Genomic DNA, 16,870 nt, shown 5'->3' with positions numbered 1-16,870 from the left:
GAATTTGGCTTTTTAAAAGCCAAATCTGGCCACCTAGCCTTAAACACCCAATTAAGGTAGTCTTGATTTATTCTATGCAGTAAAAGAGATCTTAATAATACATGTCTGTTTCCAGTAGATTTGTGTCTTCAAAACTGGATTGAGTCTTTCTGTTTATGGTATAGGGAAAGTGTGTCATCAAGTCGATTTCAATTCCTGGTGCCCACAGAAACTTGTGGTTTTCTTTGGTATAATACAGGAGGGGTTTACCAGGGGTTTGCCTCCTCTCCCACACAGTATGAAATGATGCATTTCATCATCTTCCTATATCGCTACTGTCTGGCATCGTACCAGCAGGGATACAAACAGGCAACCTTCTGATATAGTACCAGCGGGGATTCAAACCGGCAAACTTCTGCTTGTTAGTCAAGCATTTCCCTGCTGAGCCACTTAAGGTGGCTGTGTTTATGGTACATATAACATAATGTATATGAGGAACCACAAACTAGACCATGAGTTGGAATCCCCCAATTCAAAATTCAGCTCACCAGTAAATGCAACGGATAACATTAAGCAAGCCAATTTCTTTCCTCTTCGCCAGGTGTAATATGTGATTATAATATTGTCCTACCTTGTAGAACTGTTGTAGGAATGACTGAGATAGTATATGAGAAGTGCTTTGCGAATACCGGACAATGTCATTCAGCTATTATGTATTAAATGTTTGGGAGAAGCATTTCAGTATGGCCCCAGTCAAAACAACACTAAGCACATTAAAGTAGGAATATCACCTAATTGAAGAAGTGTTGATTAATCAACTATATTAGTTGATTGATAATATAATGCTTGCAAAATAATAGTTCTTTGGCTTACTCTGGTTCTAGATTAGGTATGCATGCACTCTGTGTGCTGCAGGAGACAATGTTAGAGACATTTTGTATTCTCTGACCCACAAGGAATGCCTCTCACAAAGCAGTGCTTGTTTGCCCTCTGCAGTTTTTATAATGAAAATTTAAAAGTATGCTACTGCCACTTAATTAGAACCACTTTTAAAAATTCAATTCATGTTGTAAGCAACTAATCGAATTGAGTAATCAAACACTGCATTTTCAGTTCTATTATTTAAGGGGAAGGAGCTGAAATATCTAGTTGAAATCATTGGGACTTATAAGTTCTTAAGGCTGGCGAGACCATGTTCAATATTTTCAAAGCAACAAGTGTTATATCTATAGGAAAAACAGAGAACAGCAATTCCATGGACGGAACTTCCTTAAATAGGAGGCTGAACATCACCCACGACTTCCACTGCTTCCCCTCCGCTTCATTGACCGGTTGATAATATTAAGAATGCAACACAGCGCGCCCTTATTTGGGAGTAAGCCCCACTGACTTATTTAGAGTAACATGCAGAAGCCTGCAGTGGGAGCCGGAACGTTGTTAGGGTGACATGCTAGAATGCTTTAAGGTTGCTAAAACAGCAGATGTGCAAACATGAACTTCACACTGCCTGGAAGGACTCAACACGCCACGAGAAGAAGTTTTAAGCTTTGTAAAAGTAACCGGGACGAAACCACCCCTCTTGGTCTGCAATATTCGGCCCCGCGACTGGACGCAAAGCCTGGACTGGATGGAGCTTGTAAGTTTTGAAGTACCTCCCTGCACCTGGCAACCTGTACAATGCCAGAGAGCGCGCGCGCACTCACTTTCCTGCTGCCCAGGTGCGTGTGTGTGTGTGTGTGTGTGTGGCTTGGACGCACGCGCTTTTCAGCATTGTGTCCTGGAGCTCCAGGTTACTTTAACTCGCCTTGGAAACGCATACACACGCCTCCTCCGACAGATATAAACAGAGCCCCCTTTTAAACTCTGTCCTCACAAGGTCCTGTCCAGAGCAGATCATGCTGATCCAACCTGACAGCAAGCCCCGCGGATCAAGAGGAGATCGCCCAGCCTAGACGCCTGCGAATGCTAGACAAAATCCACTGGAGCCCCAGACGTTATCTCCAATACAACTTAGCCAACCAAGGACCCAGAGAGAGCACTGACGGCGGATTTGACCTTTGGGGATGTTTTGCAAGAGCGACGCGAAATTAGAACGATTTGGCGTCGCGAGGGAAAGGATCACCACAAACTTGTGTTTGCTTGCTCCGTAATAACTCTTGTGTAACCCGCCCAGTTCCCTCCAGCGTGACTTCTTGTTGTCTTCCCTTGCGGGCATTTTAAACTGCTTTTGGCACCAAACGAGTCTATTACAAAACTCCTGAAGAATGTAGGAGCCATTCTTTTCGTTTTCTTTCCTAGCCAGAAACCAGGAGCATTGCAGCCCGGGCAGTAACCGTAACTCTTACTTACTCAGAAGTAAATCCCACGGAGTTCAATGGGACTTTCTCCTAAGTAACAGACTGCAGAAAAGTGTGCACAAGCCTTGATCATCATCATCATCTCTTCCTCCTCCCTAAACCAAACCAAACCAAAAGAGGTAATTTGATAACATTTGGCCTAGCGAGGGTTAAAGTAGTACAGGCTGCTATGAACGCTGAAGCGCCCATTCCTAAGCGAGGCTCATATCTGAAATGCCATCCTGGAGCTTTAAAGCTGCAATTGGATGCCTCTTTTCCTTGGCCGGCAGCTAGTGGAGGAGGGCGGAGGGAAATGGAGGCTCTCTTGCGGTCAGATGAGACTACGAAGCTGTTCGCTACGAGACCCACCTAAAGAGCCCGGGCTTCCAGTCCCGTCCCTCCCCCCCGCAAGAAAAGGCGAGTCCCCTCACCCGTCCGCCGATGCCATGGTCCCGTGCAAGCCCCCCTGTCTGTCTGTCTTCTCGGGCAATCCAAGGGCTCAAGCAGTGCGTGGCCGCCTTCGGGAGGAGGGGAAAGTCTTCTTTTTATCTTTGGGCGTCGGAGAGCCCCTTTCGTGCCGGCCTCGTACAATCCTCTAGGCTCCGAAGGGCGAGCATCCAAGAAGCGTCTTGGCTCCAGAGAGCTACCCCACGCCGCCGCCACCTCCTCCTGCTTGGAGTGAGATTTCTCAACGTCTTCTGGAAGCTTGAAGAGAGAGGGGTGGGGGCGAAGAGAGAGCGAGCAAAAGAGGAGGTGGGGGGAGAGACAGAGAGGAGGTGGGGGGGGGTGGCGGGCGACGCTGAAGCAGCGAGGAGGACACCTGCGCTTTGATCTTTTGCTTTCGGCCCTCGCTTGGAGAGGCTGAGTGAGTGGTGTGGGCGAGGAGGTGTGGTGTGTGGCGGTGAGGGGCGAGAAGGCAGGGGGGCTCTGTGTGTGTGTGTGTGTCTGTGGAAGAGGTGGGTGGGTGACTTCACATTGCCATAGTGTTGGCTGAGGCTGGATTGGAAGGTTTAACAGTGGATTTGCAGTCGTCTATCCCTCTCTATTTTAGGCGAGGGCTGACATCACTCGCCGTGGCTACTCCTACAAATCCCCCAGCCTCTTATTTATAGGGGGAGGAGGGAGGGGGAGAAAAGCCCTCCCAGGGGAACGCGGGGCTCTGTAGGAATGAAGGCGATCCCCGGCTGAGAGAGAGGAGCTTGTGCAGCTCCGAGGCCGAGCTGAGCGCTCTCCTGTCAGCTCGCTTGCATTACGACTGCGGCGGCTTGCCTGCCTGGACGATGGCTTGGAGGCTGCAGGGCAGGCGATTAGCTGACAGGCAGGAAAAGGAGCGTCTCAACTGCCTCTCGAGCACAGGCGAGCCGTTCGCTTTGTGCTCATTCCGTTTTCTGATCCCGGCAGCAGGAAGCGTCTGTCAGGTCTTCTAACGAGGGGATATTATTTTTTACCATCTCCACTCCCGATCATTCCCCGCCTTCACATCGAGTTTGCAGCGTGGGGTGTGTGTCTCCCTTCCCTACCCAATTTCCACAGCTTCTTTAGTTCCTCTGTCCTGGAGCTTCACGGCGGCTTCAGGATGTCTAACTGGAAGTCTGACTAATTAAAGCCTTTCTCGCTGGAGTCTTTTTTTTTTTTTAAGCCTAGCAGCAAATATGGTTTGATATGATATAGGAAGGGGGGGGGGGAGAGAACACTTAGGCTGCCACTGAAAGAGTTAATAACCTCCGTCCCTTCCCCCAACCCTGCTTTGTCCTTTTAAAACCTGCCTGGATATCCGATTGGGACTCTGACGGGGAGGAGGAGCTACACTAATGAATTAATACACGCGGGAGCAAGAGTAGCTCACCAGAATGCATACGCGTCGTACCACATGGCAGAACAGGGATCAAATAAGCCTGTTCAGAGAGCTTGTTTGGATCAGGTAGAAATAAATTGCTTAGAACATTGCTATGTATTAATATTGCTGAAAATCGCTGAGGAGGCTTCAGGGGCATAGCTATAATTGAGCGAAAGGGTTCAAAGAACAGGCCCCGGCTCCTGAGGGCCCTCCAGCTCCACCCCTCCCTATTTTATTCATTATCTCCCTCATTCTGGGGGGCCACCAGAGAGAGGGATGAACACAACCCCATCTCCCCTAGCTACACCCCTTGGAGGCTTCTCAAGAACGAGGGAGGTCAGAAACCCTCAACAGGGAACAGCTGTCGGGTGCAGGGGAATATGCCCCCTCTTTCCTAGCTATGCCCATGGTGAGGTGGATCTTTAAGCAATCCTCCATCTCCCTCATTAACCCTTAATTTTTTTTCTTTTTGTTATTGACCCTTTTCTTGAGGGAGCGGGATAGCTCTTTCTCTCTTAAGCTTCAGGAGCTGAACCTACACTCTTGCAGTAAAGCCTTCTGTGGGACTAGTAGCATCTTCAATTAGTTTCTTTCATTAAAATAAGTGAAAATATACTCCAACCGGGATAACAGTATCTTTTTGCCCCCATGTTGCTTTTCTAGTAAACAGGAAGTGTAGTTGATCTGTTTACTAAAGAACTGAGATAAACAGTAAGTTGGTATGTTCTTATTGGACCAGTCCCTGGGAGACATGTAAGCTTTTGAATGACATAATTGTCACCTAACCAAAAGGAGTTATGTGTAGGATGATGAAATATACCACAGTTCAAAATATATTTAGAAATATAAAATCCCTCTGCACCCTGAATAATGTAGTTAAATTTTGGTTTACATGATCATTTCTAGACCATGTGTTTGGGTGGTTTCTCATTGGGAGTGATGAACACTAGTCTCTTTGCAACAAACTGTGGAATTCAGTGTCTATAAGTCAATCTTCTAAGACTCTGCTGACCTCTATTGGAGATACGGTAAATCAATGCTTTCTGGGGGGAAAGCATATGAAAAAGTGGGGATAGAGCTTTCTCTTGAAATTTGAAGAACCATTCTTCAAATGGTTGTTAGTTTTCTTCAAGTGGTTGTTGGCATTCTGGGAAGTATTAGGTAGATTAACTTCCTTAGAACAAGGTAGAAGAGGGAGTAATAGGTATTAATCTGAAGTGGAGATCTTGCTGCTGGAGGCCTGAGATAATTCAGATAATCAGTATAAATTTGAAGCAATGCGGAAGGAAAAGAGGCTCCCCAACAATAATACTTCAGTATTTTCTTAGAGAAAGTTGGGTGGGATATTTCAGGGAAGAAGGATAAAGGAAAGCAAGCAATTGTACAGGATTGATCTAACTTTTTCCTTGTGTGAGCTGCTTCTCTTATTTGCATGGAATCATTTCTGAAACTGTTATGTTGGTTGACCAACATCTTGGGGATATGTAAAGCTATGAACTGTGTACTCCCTGGCCACTTCTTGCCTACATTGTATTAACTATCTCCTTCCTGGCTGTTCTGTCCTCTCCAGGGCAGAATGTCTGAATTAAGTATTTAATTCTGTCGCTATTCAATCTGTTTTTATCTCTGCTTCCTTTTGTTAGAACTTCTGTACCAACTGAAAGTTATTTCCCACATCATTTCAAATGTCCACCTAGTCAATGTCAGACCTCCTGCCTCAAAATCTTGTTTTCATATAAACATTTGTCAAAGGATAACGTTTCTAGTATGAGAAGCAGCCCTGCATTCAGACTCAAATATTTTTAAAGCTATTCAGATGTAATAGTTAATCATGTTTTAGTGATAAAAGAACTGGCAGGAGCCTTGGGTTCAGATGCTCCCCCTTCCCATTACAGGTGGAGAATAAAGGTTTCTGACCCTGAAACTGGGCAGAAGCTGGAGCTCAGTGGTACCTGCTAACTGAGCAAAAAGGCATCCTTTTAAAGTGATGGTTCTCTCCAGTGGCTGTTGCTGGTGTCTATCTTATGGTGGTGGTGGTTTTTTAGATTGTGAGCCCTTCGGGGACAAGGAACCATTTTATTTATATCTGTGTAAGCCGCTTTGGGAACTTTTGTTGAAAAGCAGTATATAAATAATCACCATATTCATATGTGTCATATGCCAGGCAGAAAGTCCTAAGTTCAATCCCTGATATCTCCAAGTATGAGCTTCGAGCAGAGCTGACAAAGACCCTAGTCTGAACATTACATTTGACTGCTGGAATTCAAGCCTTAGAGTTAGGTCACTAGTCCATCTACCCTGACCACAATATTTTAAAAATGAACAGTGGTCCACATGTTCTGCACCATAATGTAGGCTGCTCCAGTCTGCCTATGATCTACCTGCTGCAGACAGCTAAGGAAGATTGCAAATCTTCCGCAACTTACGCAAGATTGCAAATACTTAACATAGCATGCCCACACTCCAGGAGCACTAATTAGATGTTTCTAAAGTGTGGGTGGGTGTGCTGCTTTTTTTGTACTTGTGCTCTTGCATGCTTGCATAAAACCACCAGTGCTTTCTTTGATGCCTGTTACAGCTAAGGCATATTAGAGCCACTCACATTATGCTGTGGAACATGTGGGCCAGTATGTCCTATTCTTTGACACGCACACGAAATACATCTCTCTTTCCCCCTTCAAAGTGTATCTCTGACTCTCATTAATTTCAATCTGCCAAACTAAAAAATATGCAAAAAAGAAAACTATCAGTAAAATAAAATCCCATTTAAAATAATTCTTAAAATCATTTTTAAGGGAAAACAGGAGATGAAGGAAACATAGGGCGGCTTCACATGTCACACCAAACCTGAAGTTCAGTGGAGCTACCAGAGCCCCGTTAATATGCATGTGAGATAAGCATATCCAACCCTACTTGCAGTATGGAACCCATCATCTGTAACTAATATCTGAAGTGAGGGACAGACGTCATGTTCCATACCACAAGCAAGATAGAATATACCAAAATTGGCAGGTTTGTATATCGTGCCCAATCTTGGCATGTCCTTCCCAACCCTTGAAGCATGTATTCCAGGGGATCAGGTGGTTCCAGAATCCAAAGATATATACCTGACACATGAAGTTAGAGCTGGGTTATAGACCATGCCAGTTAGAGCTGTGTTTTAAAAAAGAGACTAAACTTATTTCCCATCCTGCAGGTACCACTAGATCATTGCATTTGAGTTCTTTCTCCTCTTTCCTTGGAAGATCTAACTTGGAAAACATTGTAAACAAATGTTAGAATATTTGTTAGGTAGTACCGTAAACCCTGTGCAAGGCATTGAATTAGATAAGTGATTTTCAAACAGCATTCTAGAAAATCCGGGAGTTTCTTCAAACTTCTCAGAAGTCACGGGAAGATCAGAAATAGCCTGAAAGATGTCTTGTCCACCACCATTTGCAACTTTCTCCAGCAATGTACAGCCACAGAGTATGCTACAAGACTCAGTCTCAGTGTGTGTAGAATGATGGAACTCAACAGGTCCAGTCAACATTCTGTGTAAACTGATTTTACATTCTGGAACATGCCTCAGAAACTTCTGCAATGAACACTGGTTCCTAGCAGAAATTAAGAGTATTGGACTTGAACTGGGGAAACCAAAGTTCAAACCTACACTCAATCAAAGTTTTACTGGGTGACCTTTGTCTACCACTGGCTCTCAGCCTAAACGATCACTCAGAGACTTATGAGGATAGAAGGAACAAGACTATGTACACTGCCCTGAGGAGAGGGTGGGATTAAAATGGAGAAATAATTCCCTAAAGGAAGAAAGTTCAAAAGCCACTTGATTAAATGGTCTCTGGAATCAACACTCCTCACTTTTCCAGTTCTAGGTTGGCAAAGAGAGAAAACAGATATTTGATGGTTTCTCAATAAAAGGAAACAAACTTGGAGAAAGCAGTTATCAAATGTTGATTTTCAGGTTAAAAAAACACACCTTTGTTTATTTGAATGTGTAAAATACTCAGGAGGGGGAAAGAATACAGCATTATATGGCAATACAAACAGCTTAGACCACAATAAACTCATCTAACCTCCTGATTATCTCTTTCCAACCTCCTTATTTCAAACCCTGACAAAATACATTCCAATTGTTTTATCCAAGTGATGGTTAAATGCAGACTGAATGCAGATATTTCTGGATATCATGTGCTGGGTATTACAACCCATGATCATAGTTCCTATTCCCACCAGGAGAAAGGGATAGCTGAGACATGTCAACCTATCTGCCACATTCTGAATCTATGGCCTAGATGAACTGGCCTCATTGAATACCTCTAGACTATATGGCAAACAGTTGAGACACTTGCTTTAGCCCTATCCCAGATATGTTCCATCAATGGGATGAAAAATCTAAAGCATCAGAAACGGTAAGATAAAACAAATATATTCAACACTTTTAAAAGCAGTTTTTGGACCAAGTATTTCACTTCAGGTTCTTCTCAATCCAGTCTCTGAAAGGAATTGCCCGAGTATAGCCAGTGTACAGTTCCAGGTTGCATGTTTTGTCATAGCCCCAGCTCACCAAACCCATAAGATGCCACGTCAACTCAGAAGACAATTTTCCTGGCAAAGGTATTGCTGCAATCCCTCCAGTCTCAGCAGGGCAGATGTTGGAAAAGGCAGTGGGGTGTTGCTTGGCACAAAACATACTATCAGTGACGCTGACTTGGATTCCATTTTCTTCATATTGTTGCTCACACAGCAGCGAGTCCACTATCTGAAAAGTCCCCATACGGATTGTATCATTCTTGTAGCTGGGATCTGTAATATCTGTCAAGATCTTCCAGCCAGTGATCACTATTTGGAAGTCATCTGCAGGTGGGTCAATATCGCGTGCTGATGCCAGGCATATGGGTTGGACCCGGCTGCTGATTTTGGCTTTGTCCAAGAGCTTTAAGATAGCGATGTCAGAATCAAGCAATATTGGATCATAGTTAGGATGGATAATAATGGCTGAAATCTAGAAGGGAACCCAGAAAGGCAGAGAAGAGAAGAGAGGTGTAAGAATCCAGTTTTTATACCCATTTCAATTTGTTGACATTTACATAAAACTGGTGAAATTTCAATACCATCTAGTTTTCATAATAGAGTGGCTCTGTTATTCCTATTGAATCACTGCCATTATTTAGAAGGATCTATGGTAGGTGATTTATTGAACAGGAAGGAAACTATATGAGTATTGTCCTATCAATCCTTCATTAATCAATGGAAATGACTTGGGGAAGAGTGGAACAGAGGCTCCATATATGATAAACACAAATTTCTGTAACTTTAAACTAAGCCCATCATTAGAATATCCAAACTGACAGATCTGAATGTATCATACAGCTTAATGGCAAAACTCTTCTTATGCATACAATTTAAAATTTCATCTCAGCAACTGGCAGGGGAGGAGAAAAGTATCCCGGAGTATACCAGAAGAGCAAAAATTATGGAGCTGAAGAGGGTCAAGGCTAGCAGGAAGAGGTTCTATGCACTGTGGTAACCCCTGGGTTCTAAGCCTTTGACAGATAATTTGTAAGATTTCTGCAGATGCAGTATCAGTCCACAACGTTTAGCTGCCTGTAGTGGATCATCAAATGGCACCCAGTCCCCTCTTCCCCCTCCCTTTTTCATCCCCCCCCCCAAAAACACCCCACACTCTAATTCTTCCTTTCAAATTCCCCCTTCTGTCTTTCCTATTAGGAGGCAGTGCCTGTGCACTATCTCTGATCAACAATCTGCCACCCAAAGCAGCCCACTTCACTTTATGGTATAACCCTGTGCGGTTTTTAAAAAGTTATTCTTTAAAGTTCTTCATAACTAAACACTTGTTTTTTAAAAGTCAACAGGGGACGTTTGGTGACTGGCTATCCAATTATCTAAGACATTATCTTATATTTTCTGGACTATTTCAGTATTCGAAATCCACTCATATGTACTTGACAATTGCAGGAAGCCTTCCAGTAGAACTAAAAAAGAACATCTAAATTAAGCTCTAAATAACTTCATAAACTGAACTTCATAAATTGAACATAAATTGAAGCTTTCAAATTTTCACTACTTTAAAATGAAATCAGTAAGTGAACCGATATCCACAGACAGAAGTTGACTGCCTGTGTTGCAAATTATGGTTACTGATTACCACTGACATTAGTTCACATTCTTCTTCTTTTATGCAACTGTTGTGGGAAAATCCTCTGGAACCTTACCTTCCTGTTTAATTCAGCACCTTGTGATCATCCTTCCATCAAATTGACAGAGAATGGGGCATCTAACCGAACTAAAGAGGATTATTTTTTGATTTGATTTGATTTCTATACTGCCCTTCCAAAAATGGCTCATGGTGGTTTACACAGAGAAATAATAAATAAATAAGATGGATCCCTGTCCCCAAAGGGCTCACAATCTAAAAAGAAACATAAGATGGACACCAGTAACAGTCACTGGAGGTACTATGCTGGGGGTGGATAGGGCCAGTTACTCTCCCCCTGCTAAATTAAGAGAATCACCATGTTAAAAGGTGCCTCTTTGCCAACTTAGCAAGTTAGACAAGGTTTCCACAATAGAACATTGCCTGACAGAGAAATTCTCTTTTTGATAAGTCAGCTCAACGAGGGTGGTGCTCAAATCAGCGTTTATTCATGATCATGAAGGCAGAGTACAAGTCAGAAGTCTGACAATCACAACGTACACAGTTGTCAGTGTATATAGGTTAAAAGCAAGTCAGCACATCCATCAACATACGTCATTTGTGGTTAAACATATGTTTTCCTGTGGTGCCAATTAGAGCCTTGGACATGAATTACTGTTTGGCCTTTCTGCTGATCCTACTCCATATCAGTACTATCAGTATCTCCTGGTACCAGTTATGTTTCTTTCTGCTGAGTGGGGGATTTGTCTCCTGTCAGGCTCTGTTATTTTTCCCCTCTTGGCTGATGGGCCTCATATCCTTGACTTGAACAATTGCATTGTGGCCTTTTGGCCTTATATTCTGTTTAGGAGCCTGAACCAAACTTTTATACACTTATTTGTGGGCCTGGATTAAACATTTCTTTATCACAACTGTATTTAAGACACAGCATGTAACAGGGACATTGATCTATAATTACAAGAGAGGAGAAATGCTGGTATAGAGTGTTAGTAGAAATGTATTCTGTTATCATATTTCTATCAATAAGCACAGAACTCTATCTAGTTGGTTGCATGTTGCACCAGGCACTGTCAGCTTTTCTAACCCACCGTGGCTGCTGTGCATTGAAAGCCAGTCCCAGAGGTATTATGGAGGTAAGCAGTTATGCAACTACTTAAAACTGCATGCAGACACTTCTGCAAGTTAACTTCCACTGGAAACAGTGGAAGTAGCCTGGCATAAGTGCCCATGTGCTGTTTTAAGTAGTTGTGCAACTGCTTCCCTCTGCAACACTGCTGGGCCTGGCTTTCAGGCAGAGGCACACTTACCCCTGGACTTTGGGGCTGAAGTCCAGGGCCTCCACAGCCCCTGGGGCCCCCAAATTCCCTATAGTCTGTCCCAGGTGGTGTGGTTGCCCAGCCAAGCATCATGATACTTAATTTGTAGGGGAGGAGGGCCTCCAAAGGCCTTTAGTTTCCAGGCTCCAAAATCACCTAAGTGCACTTCTGCTTTCAGGTCCTCAGCAGCCATGGTGGGTTAGAAAAACTGATGCTGGCTTGAACATCATGTTGGCCACTCCAATTCTAAATCATCATCTTCTAATAAATCCCAGTGATTTCAGAGACATCTCTCCAAAGAAATACTTATGCTTGTGTTTTATAGCGGCTTTCCTCATAAACACAAAGTAATCTTATGTAGATTTAACGGAGAGTTTATTCAGAAACAACAACATTTTCTCCTTCTCCTTTCTATCCCTTTTCCTTTCTAAGTCCACCCCACACTCTCTGTACAGGATCCCCAATGGGACAAACTTCTCAACAATGTAACAAAAGATTACTAGATAAAATGCAACAGCTTGCATCCTCAGAATGGTCTCTTTTGTCCAAGAGAAAGCCCTTAGTGTAGTCCATTTATTTCATGTGGACCCTAGCACTCATCCACACATGCATGCTACTCACCCGTAAGTTCTGTACAGTCTTCTCATCTCTATCGTCATCTCTGTAGAACTTGCCTAGGACGATTCTGATGTCTGCTGTTTTGAGAACAGTGACCTTTCCCAGATTGGTGACGCAGTGAGCTGCCACGACAACTGTGCGTTCATTCAACAGGGCCCCACTGCAAATCAGTATCCATGCACCTTTTCTGTGACTGGGACCTTTCACTCCATTGGGTCTCCTATAGATGGCTGCTTGCCATGGCCATCTGGTAGTGGATGGTTTTTGAAGTGTAGTGTTTTCTATTTTTCCACAGACTGCTCAAAAGAAGAAAATAGGTTTCTTTTAGCTTTAAAGATACCTAAATCCAGCTTAACTATTTCACTTAGCAGTTAAACTAACCAGCAAAATGAAATTAAACTAATAACTTTGGTTATTATAAAGTCATCCTGCTTTTTTACACAATGGTCACATTCACACATAACACGAAACTGGAGGTCCGATCACCTCTGGTTTCACATACTGCTCATCTGGATGCAGGCAGCTAAGCAAAAAAAATGGACCCATGATTTTCCTCCCCAAACAGAGAATTGTACCTTTGGTTTTCATTAGGTTTTGCCACCTGTACCTTCGGTTTAGCAGTGCCAGTGTTATGTTTGAAAGCTGGCACTGCATTTAGCCTTTCCCCCAACTAGAGCTGAAGAAGAAAGCTTGCTCCAGTTTTCCCCATTTGGAGTTGGAAGAGAAAGCTTCTTCCCTTGCTCTGGCTGCTATTGGCTATGCAGGCTGACCTTCATTTAAAAAATGAATTCTGCACAGCCAACTCCTCTGCTTCTCTGCAGTCTCGCTGATTACAGAGAGGATGCTTTCCAATACATCTGAATGCAGATGGGAGAGTGGGCACACAGAGACGCGGGTCCATTGGATCTAAATTCTTTTAGAGCAATTAAATACTATAGCAAATTATGTGTCTTGCATAACTAGAACTCTCCTGAACAACCCTCTAAAGAACAGTGGGTTAGTAGATTTGGAAAACAATGACCATGTTGAACTTAACAAGTATAGCAGATAAGAAACAAAGATTTAGTAAAGATTATATGGTATAATGTTTGGTATTTATTTCTTATGTCAAAAATGCTTGAGATGCAAATTCTGTTGCATTCAGTACAAATGTATATACTTTGAATATTTTAATGTTTTAATATCCTAGTTGTCCACCTATCCATAAGACTTATCTAATGTAAAAATCAGTTTTACTTTTAATATGTATTTACCTTTTGTTATGTGTGTGTTTTCTTCTTTTTGTATATATTTTCAAAATAAAAAAAATTAATGCTGAAACTAATTTTCAAAATTTGACCCACCTCTAAATTCCTTGAGATTACACTTTATTTTTATGGCAAAATATATTTATCACACAACTAGCATAAAACAATCTGAAACAAAGGATTCATATCACAACCCAACAGATCCAATGAGACAATAAATGCAAAAAATGTATAAGAAATGAAATATATAAACTCAGACTGTATTATAAATCATAGAATCATATAGAAACAGTAGTAGTAGATCATATGAAGTAAAAGAAACTAGCTGGTCCGGGCGCAGAGCATCTGCACCTCTAGTTCTCCCCGCCAGGCTGTTTCCTTCCTCCCCCTGCCCGTTGCTGTAGCAGCTTTCTCCTGCCTACCCCATCTACCCCTCCGGCCTGGCCACCTGCCCCCTTTGCTGTTTCCTTCCTCCACCACAGTTTCCTCGCTTCCCGCATCCACCGCAGTTTCCGCCCAGTCCCTGCCCACCTCTACCGCCTCCTCCCTGCCCGCCTCCGCTGCCGTTGCCTCTTTGCGCTCCTGCCGTCCAGTGCTGTTGTTTGCCTGACCACCACCATCATTAATTCCTGGCCGGCCGGCCGGCTGCCCATCCCCATCACTATCCAGCAGCTCTCCGAACTTTCGAGAGAGCTGCCACACATGGGATTAGTGATGGTTAAATCTAAGAGAAATAAATATATAGATGCTAACAAAACTTGAGATAACACTAAGCAACTTCCAATCAAAAGAGAATTGTATAGTCCATGACATATACCAAAACAACAGTCTTCAAAAGTTTTTCCCCAATATAGTTCAGGAGTCATAGTGAAGATATAGTTGATGTTCATGGGAGATAATACAAATTTACACATGGACACTTGATAAAGTAGTTTGAAACAGCTGATCACTGGGTTACTATCGTTTCGGCATATATCATGGACTATGCAATTCTCTTTTGATTGGATGTTTAGTGTTGTCTCATGTTTTGTTATTTTTACTACGATTATTTCTATATTTATAATTATAATACAGTCTGAGTTTATATATTTCATTTCTTTTGCATTTTTTGTATTTACTGTATCATTGAAAATATATTTATCATCATCAATCATCATCATAAAAATAATGAATGCCCAGCAGAAGTAGGTCATATTTTTATGAAAAGCTCTATGAAGCTTTTCTTTTTTAAGTATAACAGCTTATTTATTTATTTATTTATTTATTCATTCATTCATTCATTCATTCATTCATTCATTCATTCATTCAATCAATTTCTATACAACCCCTCAAAAATGGCTCAGGGCGGTTTACAATTAAAACAAAACAGTTAAAATCAATTAGCAATTAAAACAGAGATTATAAAAACACCAAAAACCACAATTAAACAATGAAAACAAATTTTAAAACCCTGAAAAACCAGGTTACAACATTAAAAACCCTTTACAACAGTTTAAAAACCCTACAAGGCCAGGCCAAACACATAGGATTTAAGGGCTCTCCTAAAAGCCAATAAAGAGTTCAAATTACAGATTTCTGCAGGGAGCGCATTCCACCGTCTAGAAGTGGCCACAAAGAAGGCCCGCCTCTGAGTCGCCAGCAGATGTACCGGTGGTAACTGGAGATGGACCTCCTCAGATGACCTTAACGTGTGGTGGGGTCATGCAGAAGAAGGCAGTCTCTAAGGTAGCCTGGACCTAAGCTGTTCAGGGCTTTAATGGTAATAACCAGCATTGTGTATTTTGCCTGGAAACATTGCCAGTGTGTTTCAAAACAGGCATTATATAGTCTCTCTGAGTTGCCCCAGAGACCAATCTGGCTGCTGCATTTTGAACTAACTGAAGTTTCTGAACTACGTACAAAGGCAGCCCCACACAGAGCGCATTGCAGTAGTCAAGCCTGGAGATTACCATCTGGTGCACCACTGTTTTGTGGTCATCCTCTTCAAGGATGTCAAATCAGCCAAAGCTGATAGAAAGCACTCCTGGCCATGGCCTCCAACTGAGATACCAGGGTGAGGCCTGGGTCCAGGAGTACTCCCAAGCTGCGCACCTGCTCCTTCTGTGGGAGTGTAATCCCATCCAGAACAGGGAGATCTAACTCATCCCTCAGATTCTGAGCCCCTACAATGAGCACCTCCGTCTTGCTTGGATTAATTTTCAATTTGTTATCCCTCATCCAGCCCATTACTGCCTGTAGGCAGGCATTTAGGGAATGAACAGCATTTCCTGATGATACAGATGAAAGGAAAAGTAGTGTTATCCAGCATTCTGATAACACTCAGCACCAAGTCTCCTGATGACCTCACCCAAAGGTTTCATGTAGATATTGAAAAGCATTGGTGACAGAATGGAGCCCTGGGGGACTCCATATAACAGCTCCCAATTTGAGGAGCAACTGTCACCAAGCTCCACCATCTGGAATCTACCCAAGAGACAGAAACAAAACCACTGCAAAGCAGTGCCCCCTATCCCCAACTCCCCCAGGTGACCCAGAAGTATACCATGGTCGATGGTATCAAACACTGCTGAGAGATCCAAAAGAACCAACAGAGTCACACTCCCTCTGTCAATTCCCCGGTAGAGGTAATCCATCAGAGGTCTCAACCCCATAGCCCATTCTAAAGCCAATTAAAGTATAAAAGATCCTGGCTTTGCCAATAAATGAGGGAGGGCACTGCTTTTTCTGCCTACTTCCTGGGATCCCAATGGAAGACATGCTGGGAGAAAGACAGCAGGCCGGGTTCTCCAAGCCCAATCTTTCTCTGTGTTCACTGAGGTGGAACTTCTCCCCAACTACTCAGCATATTATCTAAGGGACATTTCACTTATATAATGCAACACATACTATTTTAAAATGTTGCCTTAGTCAAAGTGGTGGTGTGGTCAGAGTGTTGGACTAGGACTGGGGAGACCCGAGTTCAAATCCCCATTCAGCCATGATACTTGCTGAGTGACTCTGGGCCAGTCACTGATCTCTCAGCCTAAGCTACCCCACAGGGTTGTTGTGAGGAGAAACTTTACTATGTACACTGCTCTGGGCTCCTTGGAGGAAGAACAGAATATAAATGTAATAACAATCATAATTAATAATTAATTTTGTGTCCCAGTTCTAGGTGGTGAAAATGAAGAGTATTTAGACAACTGGTGTGTGTGTGTGTGTGTGTGTGTGTGTGTGTAGGGGGGGTGATAACATAAAATGTCCCCCCTCCTGGCAGTCACCCTTTTTTATCCAGAATGCCCCAAGAATGGTACTATGTTGTGATGTAGTAGAATTCCTGGGCCATTCTGGATACAAAATCTCTGCCTCAACCGACAATTGCC

The 16,870-nt window shown here is 43.0% G+C and overlaps 2 protein-coding genes and 1 long non-coding RNA gene across 10 annotated transcripts in view; 1 reads left to right on the top strand and 2 right to left on the bottom strand.

The window, feature by feature from the left end:
* Positions 1-3,164, bottom strand: part of SLC1A2 (solute carrier family 1 member 2) — a 160,971-nt gene extending 157,807 nt beyond the window's left edge. For 2 of the 3 annotated variants that reach the window (XR_008312740.1, XM_053282049.1), the window contains exon 1: positions 2,747-3,164. Coding sequence is in view for 1 of the 3 variants with exons in the window: in XM_053282049.1 (XP_053138024.1) it covers positions 2,747-2,763 (17 nt within the window). In the remaining 2 variants the exon portion in view is untranslated. Of the gene's footprint in view, positions 1-2,328; positions 2,435-2,746 lie in introns of those variants that run through there. The other variant, XM_053282063.1, reaches the window with a different exon arrangement.
* Positions 3,107-16,870, top strand: part of LOC128338902 (uncharacterized) — a 65,172-nt gene continuing 51,408 nt past the window's right edge. Inside the window, exon 1 of one of the 2 annotated variants that reach the window (XR_008312749.1) lies at positions 3,107-3,180. This is a non-coding gene — a long non-coding RNA (uncharacterized LOC128338902). Of the gene's footprint in view, positions 3,181-3,989; positions 4,237-16,870 lie in introns of those variants that run through there. The other variant, XR_008312750.1, reaches the window with a different exon arrangement.
* The window catches only part of PAMR1 (peptidase domain containing associated with muscle regeneration 1), a 130,975-nt gene continuing 122,211 nt past the window's right edge, over positions 8,107-16,870 (bottom strand). For all 5 annotated transcript variants that reach the window (XM_053282000.1, XM_053282009.1, XM_053282019.1 and 2 more), the window contains 2 exons: positions 12,265-12,557; positions 8,107-9,154 (listed from right to left, as the gene is read on the bottom strand). In XM_053282000.1, the coding sequence (XP_053137975.1) occupies positions 8,618-9,154; positions 12,265-12,557 (830 nt within the window). In that variant the 3' untranslated portion in view covers positions 8,107-8,617. The remainder of the gene's footprint in view (positions 9,155-12,264; positions 12,558-16,870) is intronic.

The sequence above is a fragment of the Hemicordylus capensis genome, chromosome 1 (assembly GCF_027244095.1).
Source record: "Hemicordylus capensis ecotype Gifberg chromosome 1, rHemCap1.1.pri, whole genome shotgun sequence".
NCBI classification, from domain to species: Eukaryota; Metazoa; Chordata; class Lepidosauria; order Squamata; family Cordylidae; genus Hemicordylus; species Hemicordylus capensis.
Note: the sequence above shows the minus strand (reverse complement) of the source record. Positions and strands in the feature narration are given on the sequence as shown.